Raw genomic sequence first — 14,568 nt, forward strand, 5'->3', positions numbered from 1 at the left:
CTATAAAATGATGCGCTTGTAAATCGCTTAAAACTGATAAATGCTTAATGACAATATAGCTATAATTATTTCATCACTTTTTTTTTCTGCCATATATGTATGCCCATAATATAATAAATAAATAAAAAGTTAAGGTAGAAGGTATGGAGATTTTGCTACACTAGTGCTTGTGATTAGCTTTGGATTCAGTTGTTTATAATTTATAGTGCGCGACCTATAGCTTCTTGAGCAGTACGGTTAAGTTGCTTTCGCAACTTGCACACTAACTGTACATATACACTAACCGTACAATAAACATGTTGATAGACCTCTCCCCTTTTCAAAAAAGTTGTCATGATTAAGAGAGACAACCTGGTCCATGAGTTTATTTTAAACAACTTTTTAAATGCCTTAAAAGTTTGTTTTTTATTAAAATCCCAATAAGATTTTATTACGAGGTTTTTAATTTTTGGATTCGGCGAAAAGACATTAGCATGTACTTACATAAAACTAAAAATTTAAAAAAAGGTAACGGAAAATAGTAAACAAAACCGATTTCACTCTCATTTTGCGAAATGTTGAATTCCTCCATTATAAAAAGCCAGGTTCCGTTTTTTACCATCGCAGAACTTATAGTTTCTGAAGTCGGAGGCGGAGTGACTATAGATGTTTTATATAAGTTGCTCACAATTTAATCGTCTATATAGTTCTGTTATCCTAATTGCCATCAAATACCTTATATAATGAAAATAACAAGAGATGATGCTTTTAGAATTCTTGGTGTACAAGAAGGTTAGTATCGTAGTCGAACCTGGGTTATTTATGGTCTGCAACCAAGCACCGAATCTTACTAAAATTATGTTAAAAATTCCTACCTTTTTCAATTACACATATAAAAATTTTGAAACTTTAAAAAACCTGATGACATATTCATTTTAGTCAAACAATAATTTTCGATCCAGTAATGCTACAGTAGGTGAATCTTTAGTGTAAAATTCTAGTTATCTTCATATTCTGATAATAGAGTAAAATCATACCCCTATATTTAGATATATCTTACATAGTTTTAAAAGGGCTATAGCAACTTTAAAATAGTTTTTTAAAACTACCTTCTATATCATATCTATAATAACTCATTTGCATCATTGTTTTTTATGACACTTAGTAGTAAGAAAAAAATCTTTTAAAACATACAGTTCTTTTATTTTTCAAAAAAAAAAAGTTCTGTTGTATACTAATATTGTTTAAAAACAGATAGTATCAAAAAATATGAAAATTTTCAACTAATGTTATGCTTGAAAGAAAGGTTTTCCTATATATTTTACCAGTACAATGTTGTTATCCTTAAACACTAGCGTTGTTAAATGTCAAAAAATGTTTATACAAAACTTTATTTGCTATTTTATAAAAAAAAAAAAAAAAAGATTAAAGTATAGATAAAAAAGAAATCTTTCTCAAACATCAACATTTACTTATGCAGAGACATGCATAGGCATATTATGCATATGTTCTCTAATACATTCTTTATTTCCTGTTCTTTAACTTTGTGAAATAAAAATTAAAATGATTAAAAAATTGTAAGCTTGTGTCTTTTATCTTATTGAGTAGCCATTCTTTTTTTTAGAATCAAGTCCTGATGAAGTGAGAAGTAGTTACAAGCGTCTAGCATTAAAATGGCATCCTGACAAACATGGTGGTGCTCAATCAAAAGAAGAAGCTACTCATGTATGTTGTACTGAATTTTTTAAAAATATGAAAATTTCTTATCAAGCTAAAACATACTAAATTGATTTCAATTTCAAACTTTCAATTTCAAAATAAAGTTTAATGGTAATAGTAAATTTAAGTGAGGCTTAAAAAAAAAAGCAAGGGTAAATGCAGGCAAATTTGACCTTGAGAATCTTATATTGAAATACAGTTAAAATTTTGAATAAAGTTGTCTTATTAGTTTCCTTGAATATATACCTTTTTTAAAAGAATTAGAAGGCAGGAAAAAAAAATCTTTTTTTTTCACTGGATCTCTTTCAACATTTAACTCATACCACAACTTGTTGTTTTTTAATATTGCTAGTATTGAAATTAGAGATGTGATTTTGGTTTTGCTTTCAAGAGGAGAAGGAATTGCCACTATTGGCAAACCTTTTTTAGAACTTATATTGTCTTAGCATTTGTCCTTACTTTTCAAACCACTTTTCATTAAATTGAAGACTCTACTTAATTTTTCTTTAAACTAATAGTGTTAAACTTTATGTTTTATTTACAGATCATAAACTATTTTTATTACAAAAGTTTGTTTGAATTTAAAGCATTTTAAAGTTAATTTAACCAAAGTTTTAGCTTCCAGATTTTTAGTCTTAAATAAAATATTTAAAATATAATGCTATAGTTTTAAATATTTATTTCATGGCATTCTTTGATTAAACTAATAATTGTCCCAATTGGAGGAATGAGTTCTTCTTGAGTTGAAATCTTGTTTCTCCCATAGTAATCCCACAGGAACAGGAACCTGATCACTTGAGTTCATAAAATGGGAAAACAGTATTGTATTGCATTCCCAATGATTAGTTCCAATTTAATGAATTGTAAAATCGATCAATAATATCATAGGATATTGCTTGTTTAAAAAATATAACTGTATTGACATAATCTTTTGTGTCACCCATCATATTCTAAACTGTATACTTTTTAAACATTAGTAATTTTTAGTAGTTTAGTAGAATAATTTTAAAATGAGAATCGAAGAAAATTGAAATAGAAATAGAATTTTTTGTATGTATTACAATTTTTATGGGAATAAGTAATAAATAAATATATCAAAAAGCATTCTTGTGCAGCTTAGAAGTATAGAAACAAAAGCTAGGCTGGCTAAACGCAGGTTGGCATCTGTTTAATTGCTTTACAAAGTTAAGCTACTTAAACTGTAGCTATTTCTTTTTGATAAGTGCCTTGAATAGTTGGAAGTTACTTTATTATTTTTAACTACCCATTCCAATTAATCTGTCGTTTGAAAAAAAAACATTGAAAAGCTAGCCTTGCCATAAAGTTAAAGTTTTAGCACAAATAGTAAAAAGCTTTTGAAAGTTTGATAAAAGTTGGTTGTAAAAATTTTTTAATTCTCTTAAGCTTCAAGCAAAAAAAGCTGAAAGTGAGTTTGTTAAAAAGGTTCGAAGTAAGTAGCATAAACAGATTCATACTTCCCATTCAATTGTGAAGTCCTACAATATTTTCTACCGTTTACAGTGCATATAAGTTGCTTTTAATTGTTGCAAAATTTTATTATTTGTTTGTTCAGTTTTTATTTATGATCAATAACAATCTTGATCACTAATGATCCTGTACAAATGAAAAATTAGTGCTTTTTTTTCCCTTAAGATTCATTTTGGTCATGCAATCCTAATTTAAAAATTTTTAAATAATCTTTTATGATCTTTTATCAAATTTTTTTTTTATGGTTAAAAATAATACCAAGATGACTAGAAATGAATTAGCTTTAAATAAGAAAATTGCATCTTGAGGTAACCTAAATTTGCTTCGTTTTCTCAGAAATTTCAAGAAGTATCTGCAGCGTATAAAAGACTAACAACAAATGCTGCTGATATGGATGATGAAATAGATGACAGTGAATTTATGAATATTGTAAGCTATATGTTTGGAGAATCAATTATAAATTGTTATTTGTTAACTATAATGTTGCAAATAAATTTTAAATTAAAATATTTTGCATTAAGTTGTTAATTTGTGATAGGCTGAAATGATGGAACTCTTTGCTAACATCTTCTTTCAAAATGGTAAGGCAATAGTCAAAAGGTTTGTGTTAAGATCCTTTGGAGATTTTCTTTTAGTAATCATTAGTTTCTTATAGTTGCCATAGTAAATTTTTTTAAACATTCTATCCTTTTCTTTTTTGAAATATGATGACTGTAAATTAAAATGATTCAAGCTAATATAAAAAAATTAAGGTAAAATTATTAATTAACTTCAATGTTAAGTGCTTTTTTTAAATTGATAAACATTTATATAGTTTAAGTTATATATATATATATATATATATATATATGTATGTATGTATGTATGTATGTATGTATGTATGTATGTATGTATGTATGTATGTATGTATATATATAATACAAATGCAATAATATGTACAAATATGTTTTTATAAAATATATTTTAATGACTTTCTTTAAGGTGGTTGTCGGTATCCGCACCATGCTATAAATTGCTGTGACTGTGATGTTGGAGGTGATTATTACTACAGTGATGAAGAATATTATGGATATACTGATGATGAAAGTGAACCTGAATCTTTAGATATAGCGCACAGGTATTTATATTTGAAATATATCAAATTAGAAATTTAACTTATTATGAATTATTAAATTTAATTTATATATTGCAAATTAATAAATTTAAATTTATATTGAGTATTTTGTAACATATATTAGTTTTATATATTGTAAACTTAAAACACATAAATTTAAAAATAGGTTATGTATAACTAAAACAAGACCTCTATTCACACACTTAAAAGAGAGAACATGGAGGTGCATTTTGATACTTATATTGCTTGAAAGGTTTTAAAAGTAATCAGCAGAATGGTGACAGGTTCTTCATATTTTCTGGTCTTATTCCCAATAAAGTTTATCACAACATGAACAAAAACTTTCCATACTTCTGTACTTCTGCTTCATTATGATCTTTTATGAGCTGTCAAAATTGTGAACTCTCAGAAACCCCAGTTTTCAACTTTTCTATGGTCAAACCTGGAAAAGCTTGGCATAAGTAAGCAAAACAGTCTTCATACTTGATTAGACCTTTGATAAACTGATTGGTTAAACTGACTTAATGTGCAGTGGTGGAATAGAACCCTTTATCCCTAAGGTTCCATATACAGATTAAATATGGGTTATTTATAAATCCTGATTGTTTTGCCAATAAAAAATGTACCTTCTTTAATCAACTCATGCTGATTATAACTATTTTTTTCCAGAACATACTTCACTGCAGCTAATCTTCTTTTGATTAGAATTAGAATTGCAGATGAATGTATTGCAGAAACGGATTTTCAGCTAGTATGCTGTAAATGTCATTTTTACAACATAAATTTAAAAAATTTGCCGCTTGCAGTTTTTTTTGTGCATTACAAGAATACCAGTATCCAACAAGACCACCAGCAATTGCACTACTGGCAACAAAGGCATACTTGGGCATTCTAATCTAAGTTCAGTTAATTGATCAGATCCTCATCAATTAACTTTTTTAAATTTGAAGAGTCAAACAAAGTTGAATGATATAAAAAAAAACATGATGGATTTTTATTAATGGCCAATACTTGAGTGATGTTGAGAGTGCAATTGCTAGTGAGAGGAAAACAAAAGATGTTGCTATGCAACAGTGCATATTTTAATGATCTCTTGCTGCTGCCAAAAAAAAAGTCAAAAAATAACAAGATGCATAGTCAAAGTTAACATAAGGAACTGATTTTTAAAAATGTTTAATTTTTTAGATGACATATTTTTTAACAAACAAAAAACATTTGTTTTATAAAGAAAAAATGTTGAAAAAAAAAGTATATATATCTTTTCATGTTTTTTTTTTTAAACCTAAAGAGCTGTTAAACCCAATCATAAGTAAAAAAGTGAATAATGATCCTAAAAAATTATCATGATCATCATTCTATCATAATCATCAGTCCATCATCATCTTCATACTTTCATAATGAAAAATTTTACTGAGACAAAATGAATGTATCAAAAAAGTATGTTTACATCTTTATTCATACATATCAGTTCTATATTAACATATGATATAAATGTTTAAAACATAATTTGGTCAAAGCAAACTTTTTAAGGGTCAAAGCAAACATTTAAAGTATTAAAGGGAGAATTTTATCTTATTTTTTTAATGATAAAGAAATGTAAATATATTTTTTAGATTAAGGCATAAATATGAAGCTCGTAAATATATGCCAAAAGACACTATACAGACACAATGGAGAGTTACAGAAGAAGAGGCCTTGAAAAATGCTCGTGAGTTAATTGCAGAAGAAGAGTTAGAGAAAAGAAGGGAGGAGAAAAAGAAGACAAAAAGAAAGGTAATTTATTCAGTTTTCAGAATTATTTTTATAACTATTTTATATAAATACAATTAAGAGTTTTCTAATATTACCAAAATTTGCTGTGTTTAAACTGGAAATTTATCAAGTGCACATTTCTATTCTTATGTAAAATGTTTTTCATGATTTTTTTAATTACGATGAACTTTTTTATATTAAGATAAATGTGATATTGTGAAACAAAAGGTCAGGGTGTTTTCACTTCTTCATGCTTAAGAACCATATTTATTACATTTTTACTCATCCAGACCCATTTTAAAATAATGTTTTTAATTCAGAAGAAGAAAGAAAAGAAAAAGTTAAAAGAAAAAGGCAAAAAAGAGCAAGAAGAAGTGATTATAGAAAATATTAAGGTAATTTTTAACCAAATCTTTAAAAATCAAAGATGCAATAATGAGCTTATTAAACACTGAGTTATAATTATGATTATAAAACTGTATAATTGCAAATGGATGTTTTTGTCATTTGTTCCTTTTTTATTAGACAATACCAGACATGAATATTCCTACACAAAAAGCTAGCAGTAATAAAGAAAATAATAAACCTCTATCAATGGACAACTCTTCATCAAATAGTTTACCTATTGAACCTACAGAAGATACTAATAATAAAAAAAATAATCATTTGAGTTCACCTAATCAAGATTCAAATGATCTGAGTAATAAAAAGAATAAAAACCGTGAGAATAAAAAGTCTAATGGTTCTGTAAAGTCCAACAATACGCAGCAATATAAAAAAGATAATTTAAATACAGAAAGAAAAAACAGGTGAGATGTAGCATGAAATGGGAGCATTTTTTATTTAGTGAGTTTTCCCTTTCTTACCTTTTGTATTCCCCTTTATTTTAAAAATGTGTTAAAAAATGTTTTTTTTTTAGAAATAGTAAAGCTGTCGACTCTGAAGCCGATGAGGTATTTTTTAAAATTTTGTTTTAAGGAATTACTATAAAGAACTAATGTTTTGTTTTCTTATTGACCTATATTTTCTTGTTGACCTATTCAAGTTATTTCTGCAAAATAACTTGAATAGGTCAACCTTTAATCTTTTATGTATAACTATTTTCTAACTGCATATTTTTATTAGTTGTTTGTTTGTTTAGGATGCCATTGATACAAACAGTGCTTTCTTCCTCCGAGCTGCAAGTAAGGCACCATCTGTTCAGACAAGTATGACAGTAACTCCATCTATAAATAAAGAAGATATAAAAGATAGCAACAAAAAGAATAATAACATTAAACAACCACTGCAGCAGCAGTCAAAAAAGTTGAAAAAACAATCTTCAATACATATAGAACAATCTGAACCAAAAAGCTCAGTAACAACAGAAAATAATAATAATAACATTAATAATACACTTCCAATAGTTATAAATAGAGACACTAAGTCTGAGGTCATTATAGATAATGATCAAATAATACTACAAAGCCGTCAAGTTGCTGTTAAAGGCAATCAGATGGCTCAAGCTGGTGATTATGAAGGAGCTGTTACAATGTTTACAAAAGCTATACAATTAGATCCAAATGATTTCAGGTTTATTTTTATATTCTCTATGTTATAAATTTACTACAAGAAACAATAAAACAATATAGCATGATTCAGGAGTAGATATTAGCAGTTCAGTTCTCCATAAGTTTTAGGAAGATATAGTTTGTAATAGTTCTTTAATTGTTTTCATAGGTTTTTTGGTAATAGATCATATTGTTACGATCGTATAGAACAATACGACAAGTAAGCACAATATTTTTTTAGTTTTGATATCATGTAAAAATTTGTTAACTGTTAAGTTTTTTGTTTTTCTTTTTTGCATTTTGTTCACTAATTCTATGTTATAGTGCATTAAAAGATGGGGATGCTGCTATATGTCTTGCTCCAGAATGGCCTAAAGGATATTTTCGTAAAGGGCGTGCTCTAACTGGGCTAAAGGTAAGGTTTTAAGTGTTTGTAAGGAACTTTCTTTCATTTCAATTATTGAGCTTTTAAAATACTTCAATATATCACTTCTTAGCGGTTCCAAGAAGCAGAACAGGTTTTTCAACAAGTTCTTAAACTTGATCCAGTTTGTGAAGATGCACAGTTCGAACTTGCAAGGGTTCGTGTTCAAATACTTATGGATATGGGATTTACTCAAACTCTTTCAGAGCAGGCTGTTCGTACTTATGGAACTGTCCAACAGGCATTAGAAGCTCTGCTTGCAGGAAAAGGTGAGGTAACTCATGAAAAAGAATGTCTGGACAAAAGGAATATTTGACTAGACTAGACTAGGAATATTTGACTAGATTTGTGACCTCTGTAGGTAAAATTTTAAAAAGTACAATAAGTTAACCATCTTAATTAGAAGATTGGATTGGGACACTTGAGCATAGATTGGGTTAGGATCTTTGAGCATAGGTTAGGTTGGAATCCTTGAGCATAGGTTAAGTTGGCATAAAGTGCTCAAAGATAATATTTAGAAAAATATTATTTACATTTCAGATCTAAAACTTGCTAAGCAACGTTTTTTAATTAATATTTTTTATGAGTTTCAGTATCATCAAAGTATTTAATTATATTTTTTTTATAGGTTGTTTTAAAAATTATTTTATGCCTCTGTTTTTAAAATAGTGGTATAAAATAATTTTTAAAACAACTGTTTATACCACTATTTTTAAAATAGTGGTATAAAATAATTCTTGCTAAGCATTTGTATTCCTACACCAAAACATACTAGATATTTTGGTGTAGGAGTGCAATTGTTTAGTTAAATAAATTTATTTGTAAGCTTCATGGTTCAACAACTACAATAACTAAAATTTGATTTTTTTAAATATTTTACGAACTAAATACACTTTGAAGAAATAGGTTATAAATAAAAAGTTTGCTTGTGCTTGCATATAGAAATATTATTCTTTACACAAAATGGGTTTTAAAGATTGAACTCTTTAATCAGAAGCAAAAAAGTATAACATTGATTAAAAGTGGTTTTGAAAAAAAACTTTTCAAATATTTTTAAATTATCCTGCTAAAAATTATCTTGCTCATCTCATGATTTTAGTGAGTGATGAAGAAGACTTATATATGTCTGATGAGGAGCCAGATGAAGATGATGAGGATGTTGATATTGGAGAGAAAAAAGAGGATAGTTTTTCACAAGTCATACAAAATAACATCAATAACTTAAAAACTCAGCCAAAAACCAATCCTAGGTATCATTACTAGTCTACCAATATCAGTGAAGATAATCTGTTTTAAATAAGACTTTTTGTAAATATAGAAGGTATTAACAGTTATTAGATTTAAAATTTATAAAATTTAGATTCAAAGTAGGGACTTTTTCTTTTTATAACAGGCAGTCAGAGCCACGCTGCACTGCTATATGGGTTGGAAATGTTGATCCAGAAATGGTAACAGAAAAGCAAATGAACCAACTTTTCAGTAGATGTGGTAAAGTGTCTAGTGTTCGAATACTCCCTCATAAATACTGTGCTTTTGTAAATTATATAGATCCAGTTGATGCTTCTACAGCTATGGAAAAGCTTCAAGTAAGTGTAAACAGATAATTTACTGCAAAAGATTTATTCCAAAACACCATGATTTATTTTTAGAATTAAAAGTTTTTTTCTTTTTATTTATCAGCAATACTTTTTCTAGGGTGTTGGACTTGGTAATCAAAAATTATTACTTCGTTTTCCTAATAATCCGCCTCCAGGTTCTTATGTTCCAGAAAGTACCTCAACAGCCCCTCAGAGTAAAAATAAACCGTAAGTATAACATATTTTTATTTTTTAATTTTTGATTTTATATTTTTTTTGAGGACTTATTTTGTAAGTATTCAATAGGAAAGGATACAGGGATTTGTCTGCAAGGATTTTTTTGTCTCTAATGTTCAATGTATTTTTTGGTCATTTTATGATAACACTTTTGAAAAGGAAACATCAATTTAAATGTGGTTTAATACCCATGGATGTATCGAAGACTGGACTGTAAGTTTTCGGGGCATGGTGCAAATTTTCATTGCAGGATTTTTTTTTTGATGCTTTTAAAATACAAGTAAGACCTGTAAAAAAGCTAATCAAATTTTTTGAATTAATCTTTTAATGAAATTAACATTAATTTTGCTCTTCTTGAATTTATTAACTTTCAAAACTAATTGTTTTACCTAATTGATTTTCAATTGATCGATGCCGAAAATCTTGGCTCGTTGTAGATCTTAAATATTGTTTTAATTTAATTTCAAAAAAAAGCTCGATGCAGGTCACTGGTGAAGTGAGTTTTGAAATATATATTTCCTGTAAACAATCATTTTTTTTTTTATAAATTGTAAGAGCTCAGCATCGCGCACTCTTCTCAATGGAATTAATTTAACACTTGAAGTTCGCTAAAAAATCTAAAACTTTAAGTTCACTTAAAAAAAAAATAATTTCAATCATTATCTTCTAACAAAAACCAAATGCATAGGATGTAAATATGGTAAAAATGCATAGGGTTAAAAAAGCCAAGTGCAGTTCTTTGCAATCTTTTAAAAGCTCATTTGAGCTTCCTTCAATTTATCTATATGATATAGAAATCTAAAAATATTAGAATAATTTTAGCGAACTTGTTACCGTGCCAATTATTTGTTACAAAATAATTTGCTCGAAATATCTCCAATTATGATAATAAATATCTCCACCCCATTTGTTAATCATCTCTCTCTATCTATCTATCTATCTATCTATCTATCTCTCTCTCCCCAATTTATTATTTATTCATCGTAAGTTTCATAGTTGTCTTTTTTTTCTTTTTCTACCATAACGGAGTCCGTCAATGTCACTGTCTGTTTTATATTTAACCCATCTATCGATTCTTTCGCAGTTTTGATGGATGACTTAAATCTCTTTACTGTTTCAGAAAATTTTTGCTCATTATTAGTATAACAGTATCTGAATTCATCACACAATATCTTAATTCATCGCACTATGAAGCGAAAAGCTCAAAAAGTGGCCATAAGTGGAATTTTTTTAATACACCATTTTCATTATTTTTTTTTTTACAGCTTATTAGAAAAAATATCAAATGATAAGAAAAATATATTTTTTGGTTCACTCATGTCTACTAACCTAGTCAGAGAATTGGAACAAAAATTTAATAAAAACGTTTATTACTTTACAAAATTTTGAGTTTTGGCCGCTTTTTGACCATTTCGCTTCACTGTGCATCGTCACAGATTATTTAATCTTACTAAGCTTATTTACTTGTCACTTATATTATTTTTATATTACATTTTCATTGTGTTTTATCAAGTTGTTAAACATGAATAAAATTTGAAGGAACACAGTTTTTCAAAAGCGAAGCGATTTGAATTATTTTTCTATTTACCCGACCTTTTTCTTTCAACCGAATGAAATCGGCAATCTCATTCGGTCTCTGATAACGATTTTGGTGTAAGTTGCGTTACTTATTTAAGACATCGCACCGTTTAGTTGAATCAGTAAATATTTTATATATTCTTTGAATTACACCAAAAGCGTGGTTTTTATTTAGAGGATTTTGCCGTATCTCCTAAAGCCGAATGTGGCTCTCAATTGGTGTGTAAATTGTTCTTAAATCTCTTATCACGATATAGGTATCACATCTTCATAGACAATCCGATCTAACCCTTCCCTTTTCAATAAACTTTTAAAATAATCAGATAAACCATTGCCCGTGGTGTCAGCCATAATCTAAAATACACACATTGCATGTGGCATCAGTGAAAATCTCAAAGCATTTTTTCGCTTTGTAAAAATATTTTTCACTAAAACGTGGAATGTTTTTTTATGGTGGCTATACTAATGGTTATACATCTGACACACAAGTAAAATTGTACATCGCTCTACATTTTCTACTGAATGTATTTTTGCTTTTCTAAACTTACTGTTCCATAGCGGTAATTAATTCATATTGGATTCTATGTAATGAATATTGGATCTGCAGCGTTTTTTCCTGAATACTACTCATATTTTTCTTATATGACTCGATCGAACTTTTAGTAAGCAGTTCTATAAAAAACCCAAAAAAAATTCCTAGTACGGCGCTATCTTCAGCTAATCAAATTAATACTGCGGCAACTCTTTGAAAAATATTATTTCTATTCTTCTGTTTCGACAGAGTTTCGATCACTTTCGTTTTTATATTCAGTTGAACACTTTGTATTATGCACTAAACATTTCAACAAGGGAATTCTCAACTTTCTTCAAGTTTTCACTGTTGTTGGTTTGTTTTTAAATTTAAATATTTTCTTCCAGCATCTCCGTCATTTTCAAATTATTTTCTTCCAGCATCTCCGCCATTTTTAAATTATTTTAGGACTGAAGAAAAGTTCATAAAATGTTTTTAAATATTTGAAAATATTTACTTATAATCAAAAAATCTTACATTCGATAAATGCACAGTTGTGTGCTACAGTTTGTTTCACTTTTTAAATTTTACAAAAATACAATATTTTGGGGGAAAAAAAAAACAAAAAAAAAGCGAAATACAAAATATAGTAAAAAACGATTTTTACCTAATAAATCACTTAAATCTTATCAAAAAAGACGAAATTTACTTAATATAAATATTGAATGATCGAAAATTCCTTAATATAAATATTCCTACGCAAGTTTATTTTAAAAATAAAGATACGTATATTACCTGTATACATAAAAACTATATTTCTCTTTTTTAAGGTCATCTGTAAGTGAATCTAGCAACGACTCTAGTAAACTTAGCGGACCTGTCAATGGTAATGAATGCTACTTCTGGCGTACTACTGGATGTGTCTTTGAAAACCAATGTCGCTATAAACATGTTCGTGGTCATAAAGGTGTAGATCTTGCAAAAGTACACGCTAAATATGGAAAGATTCCATGTTAATCTATTAAATAGCTGCATTAGAATTATATTTACTTTTTCCCCTCGACTCCAATAATGACAATTGCGTTAAATGTGTGTGTTGTGAACTGTTTCTTTTTGTGCTTGTCGGTGGAGTATATCAGTGCTTTGTGTCACGTTTTTTACGTCGTGCGATCAGATGTATATCGTTTCAAACGAAATATATAATTTTGATATGAAAAGTTATTAGAATCTTTAAAAACAGTGTGTTACCTAATGCTGGCAGTAAAAATTTTATTAAGAAAATTTTTGTCGAGTTTTTCTTTAAAAAAATTGATTCGTTTTCTAACCGACTGAAAGTACCTACCCAAATTAATTTTTCAGTGCGTAAGTAAAAGCCTACTTGTTTTTACTTATATCGAGAGGTGGCCCTGCCCTTACAGTATCCTTATAATAAATTTAACTATTTTCACGCGGTCTATTGATGAACCATTTTGTTTAAACAGTCTCCTGTCCTTGTAAGGACTTGGTCTACGTCTTGCATTCTCGGCATATCGATATTTTCTCGCAATCTTTTTCGTATCGTTTTACATTTAAGCGATACAGTCTATATTTCTATTAGTACGAATCGTTTATAAAAGTACAACAGTACGTTGTTGTCAAAACTGGCAAAAAACTTAGCCAAGCTGACCAGAGAAAACCACCTATGAAAAGTAAATGTACACTCCTCTCAGTCCAAAAATGCTAATGCGTTTTCATAGTTTTGTTAAGCAACAAATTTTAGTAACAGTTTGCATCTAAAATTTTGTATTTCACAATAAATAATTTTTTTTTTCATTGAACAGTATGAAAATACTCAAGTGCTTGCGTTTGTGCTTGTGTCAGAATCAAATAAATTTTTCTAATCAAGCCTGATATTCTCAAGTTCCAAGAATTTGCACCCTTTGACTTTACGCTTTGACTCTACAAGAAAGCAATCTTGAGGGGGATTTTTAAGGTTGCTTTCTTGTATATTGTATGATTCCAAAAAGAATGTGTGCCATTTTCAGGTCGCATGCAACCATAGCTTTAAATGAATATTGCAAAAAAGGGAAGATCAGTTTTAATTGGATTTGCAATTCACCGGTGTGAGTTTTATTGTTTGGAACAACTCCAACATGCATTAAACATTTTGAGCAAGAGATTGAAAGATGTTAAGAAGAAGATTTTTGAATGGAATTCGATGTTTGCATTACTATTGTTTGTAATTTGTTAAAGAATATATTTGAATAAACGTTTTTGGAATATTTATTGAATATTTTAAAGGAAGACAATAAACATCAATGAATCGCGAGGTTAGAAATATTTTGTTCTATCTCCCATTTTAGAAGTTGGAAAAAAAATGAGTTATTAACTTTAGTAAGTACTTTTAAAATACATTTTATTTTTTAAATTTTTTTCTTAGTAACTTGTTTAAATATAAATTATTAAAAGCATTATTTCTTTCATTATTATGTCTTTAAAAAATAAAGCTAAAATTTTAAGTTATTTTTACATTTAGAAAAAAGTCAAAAACTTTCTACTAACGTTTAAACTTGGAGACAAAATAATTCTAACCTAGATGGAATCATATTTTTTTATCTTACAGTAGGTGTTTATTTTTTTAACGGTAATTATCATGTACT

The 14,568-nt window shown here is 28.0% G+C and overlaps 1 protein-coding gene across 2 annotated transcripts; it reads left to right on the forward strand.

Moving 5' to 3' along the window:
• Positions 1-619: 619 nt before the first annotated feature.
• On the forward strand, positions 620-13,146 carry LOC145186622 (uncharacterized). Of its 2 annotated transcripts, none has more exons than XM_090094956.1 (17): positions 620-771; positions 1,604-1,704; positions 3,523-3,615; positions 3,725-3,767; positions 4,168-4,303; positions 5,914-6,073; positions 6,373-6,447; positions 6,578-6,861; positions 6,972-7,005; positions 7,194-7,624; positions 7,772-7,822; positions 7,927-8,017; positions 8,100-8,295; positions 9,126-9,276; positions 9,420-9,612; positions 9,722-9,831; positions 12,760-13,146. In XM_090094956.1, exons 1-17 carry the CDS (start codon positions 723-725, stop codon positions 12,944-12,946), a joined length of 2,385 nt encoding a protein of 794 aa, XP_089951082.1. In that variant the 5' UTR covers positions 620-722; the 3' UTR covers positions 12,947-13,146. The 2 variants fall into 2 exon arrangements, with proteins under 2 accessions (XP_089951082.1, XP_089951084.1); XM_090094958.1 differs by having other exon boundaries at positions 6,376-6,447.
• The last annotated feature ends 1,422 nt before the right edge of the window (positions 13,147-14,568 follow it).

This window comes from Hydra viridissima, unplaced genomic scaffold (genome assembly GCF_058129835.1).
Source record: "Hydra viridissima isolate aposymbiotic clone 2 unplaced genomic scaffold, HvirCarnegie_v1 scaffold_8, whole genome shotgun sequence".
Taxonomy (NCBI): domain Eukaryota; kingdom Metazoa; phylum Cnidaria; class Hydrozoa; order Anthoathecata; family Hydridae; genus Hydra; species Hydra viridissima.

Bases quoted from the DNA above. Each gene is read 5' to 3' on its own strand.
- LOC145186622 (XM_090094956.1), top strand. From the start codon at position 723: ATGAAAATAACAAGAGATGATGCTTTTAGAATTCTTGGTGTACAAGAA. The intron at 6,448-6,577 runs GTAATTTTTAAC...CTTTTTTATTAG, and splicing joins TGATTATAGAAAATATTAAG to ACAATACCAGACATGAATAT. The intron at 7,625-7,771 runs GTTTATTTTTAT...TTGTTTTCATAG, and splicing joins TTAGATCCAAATGATTTCAG to GTTTTTTGGTAATAGATCAT.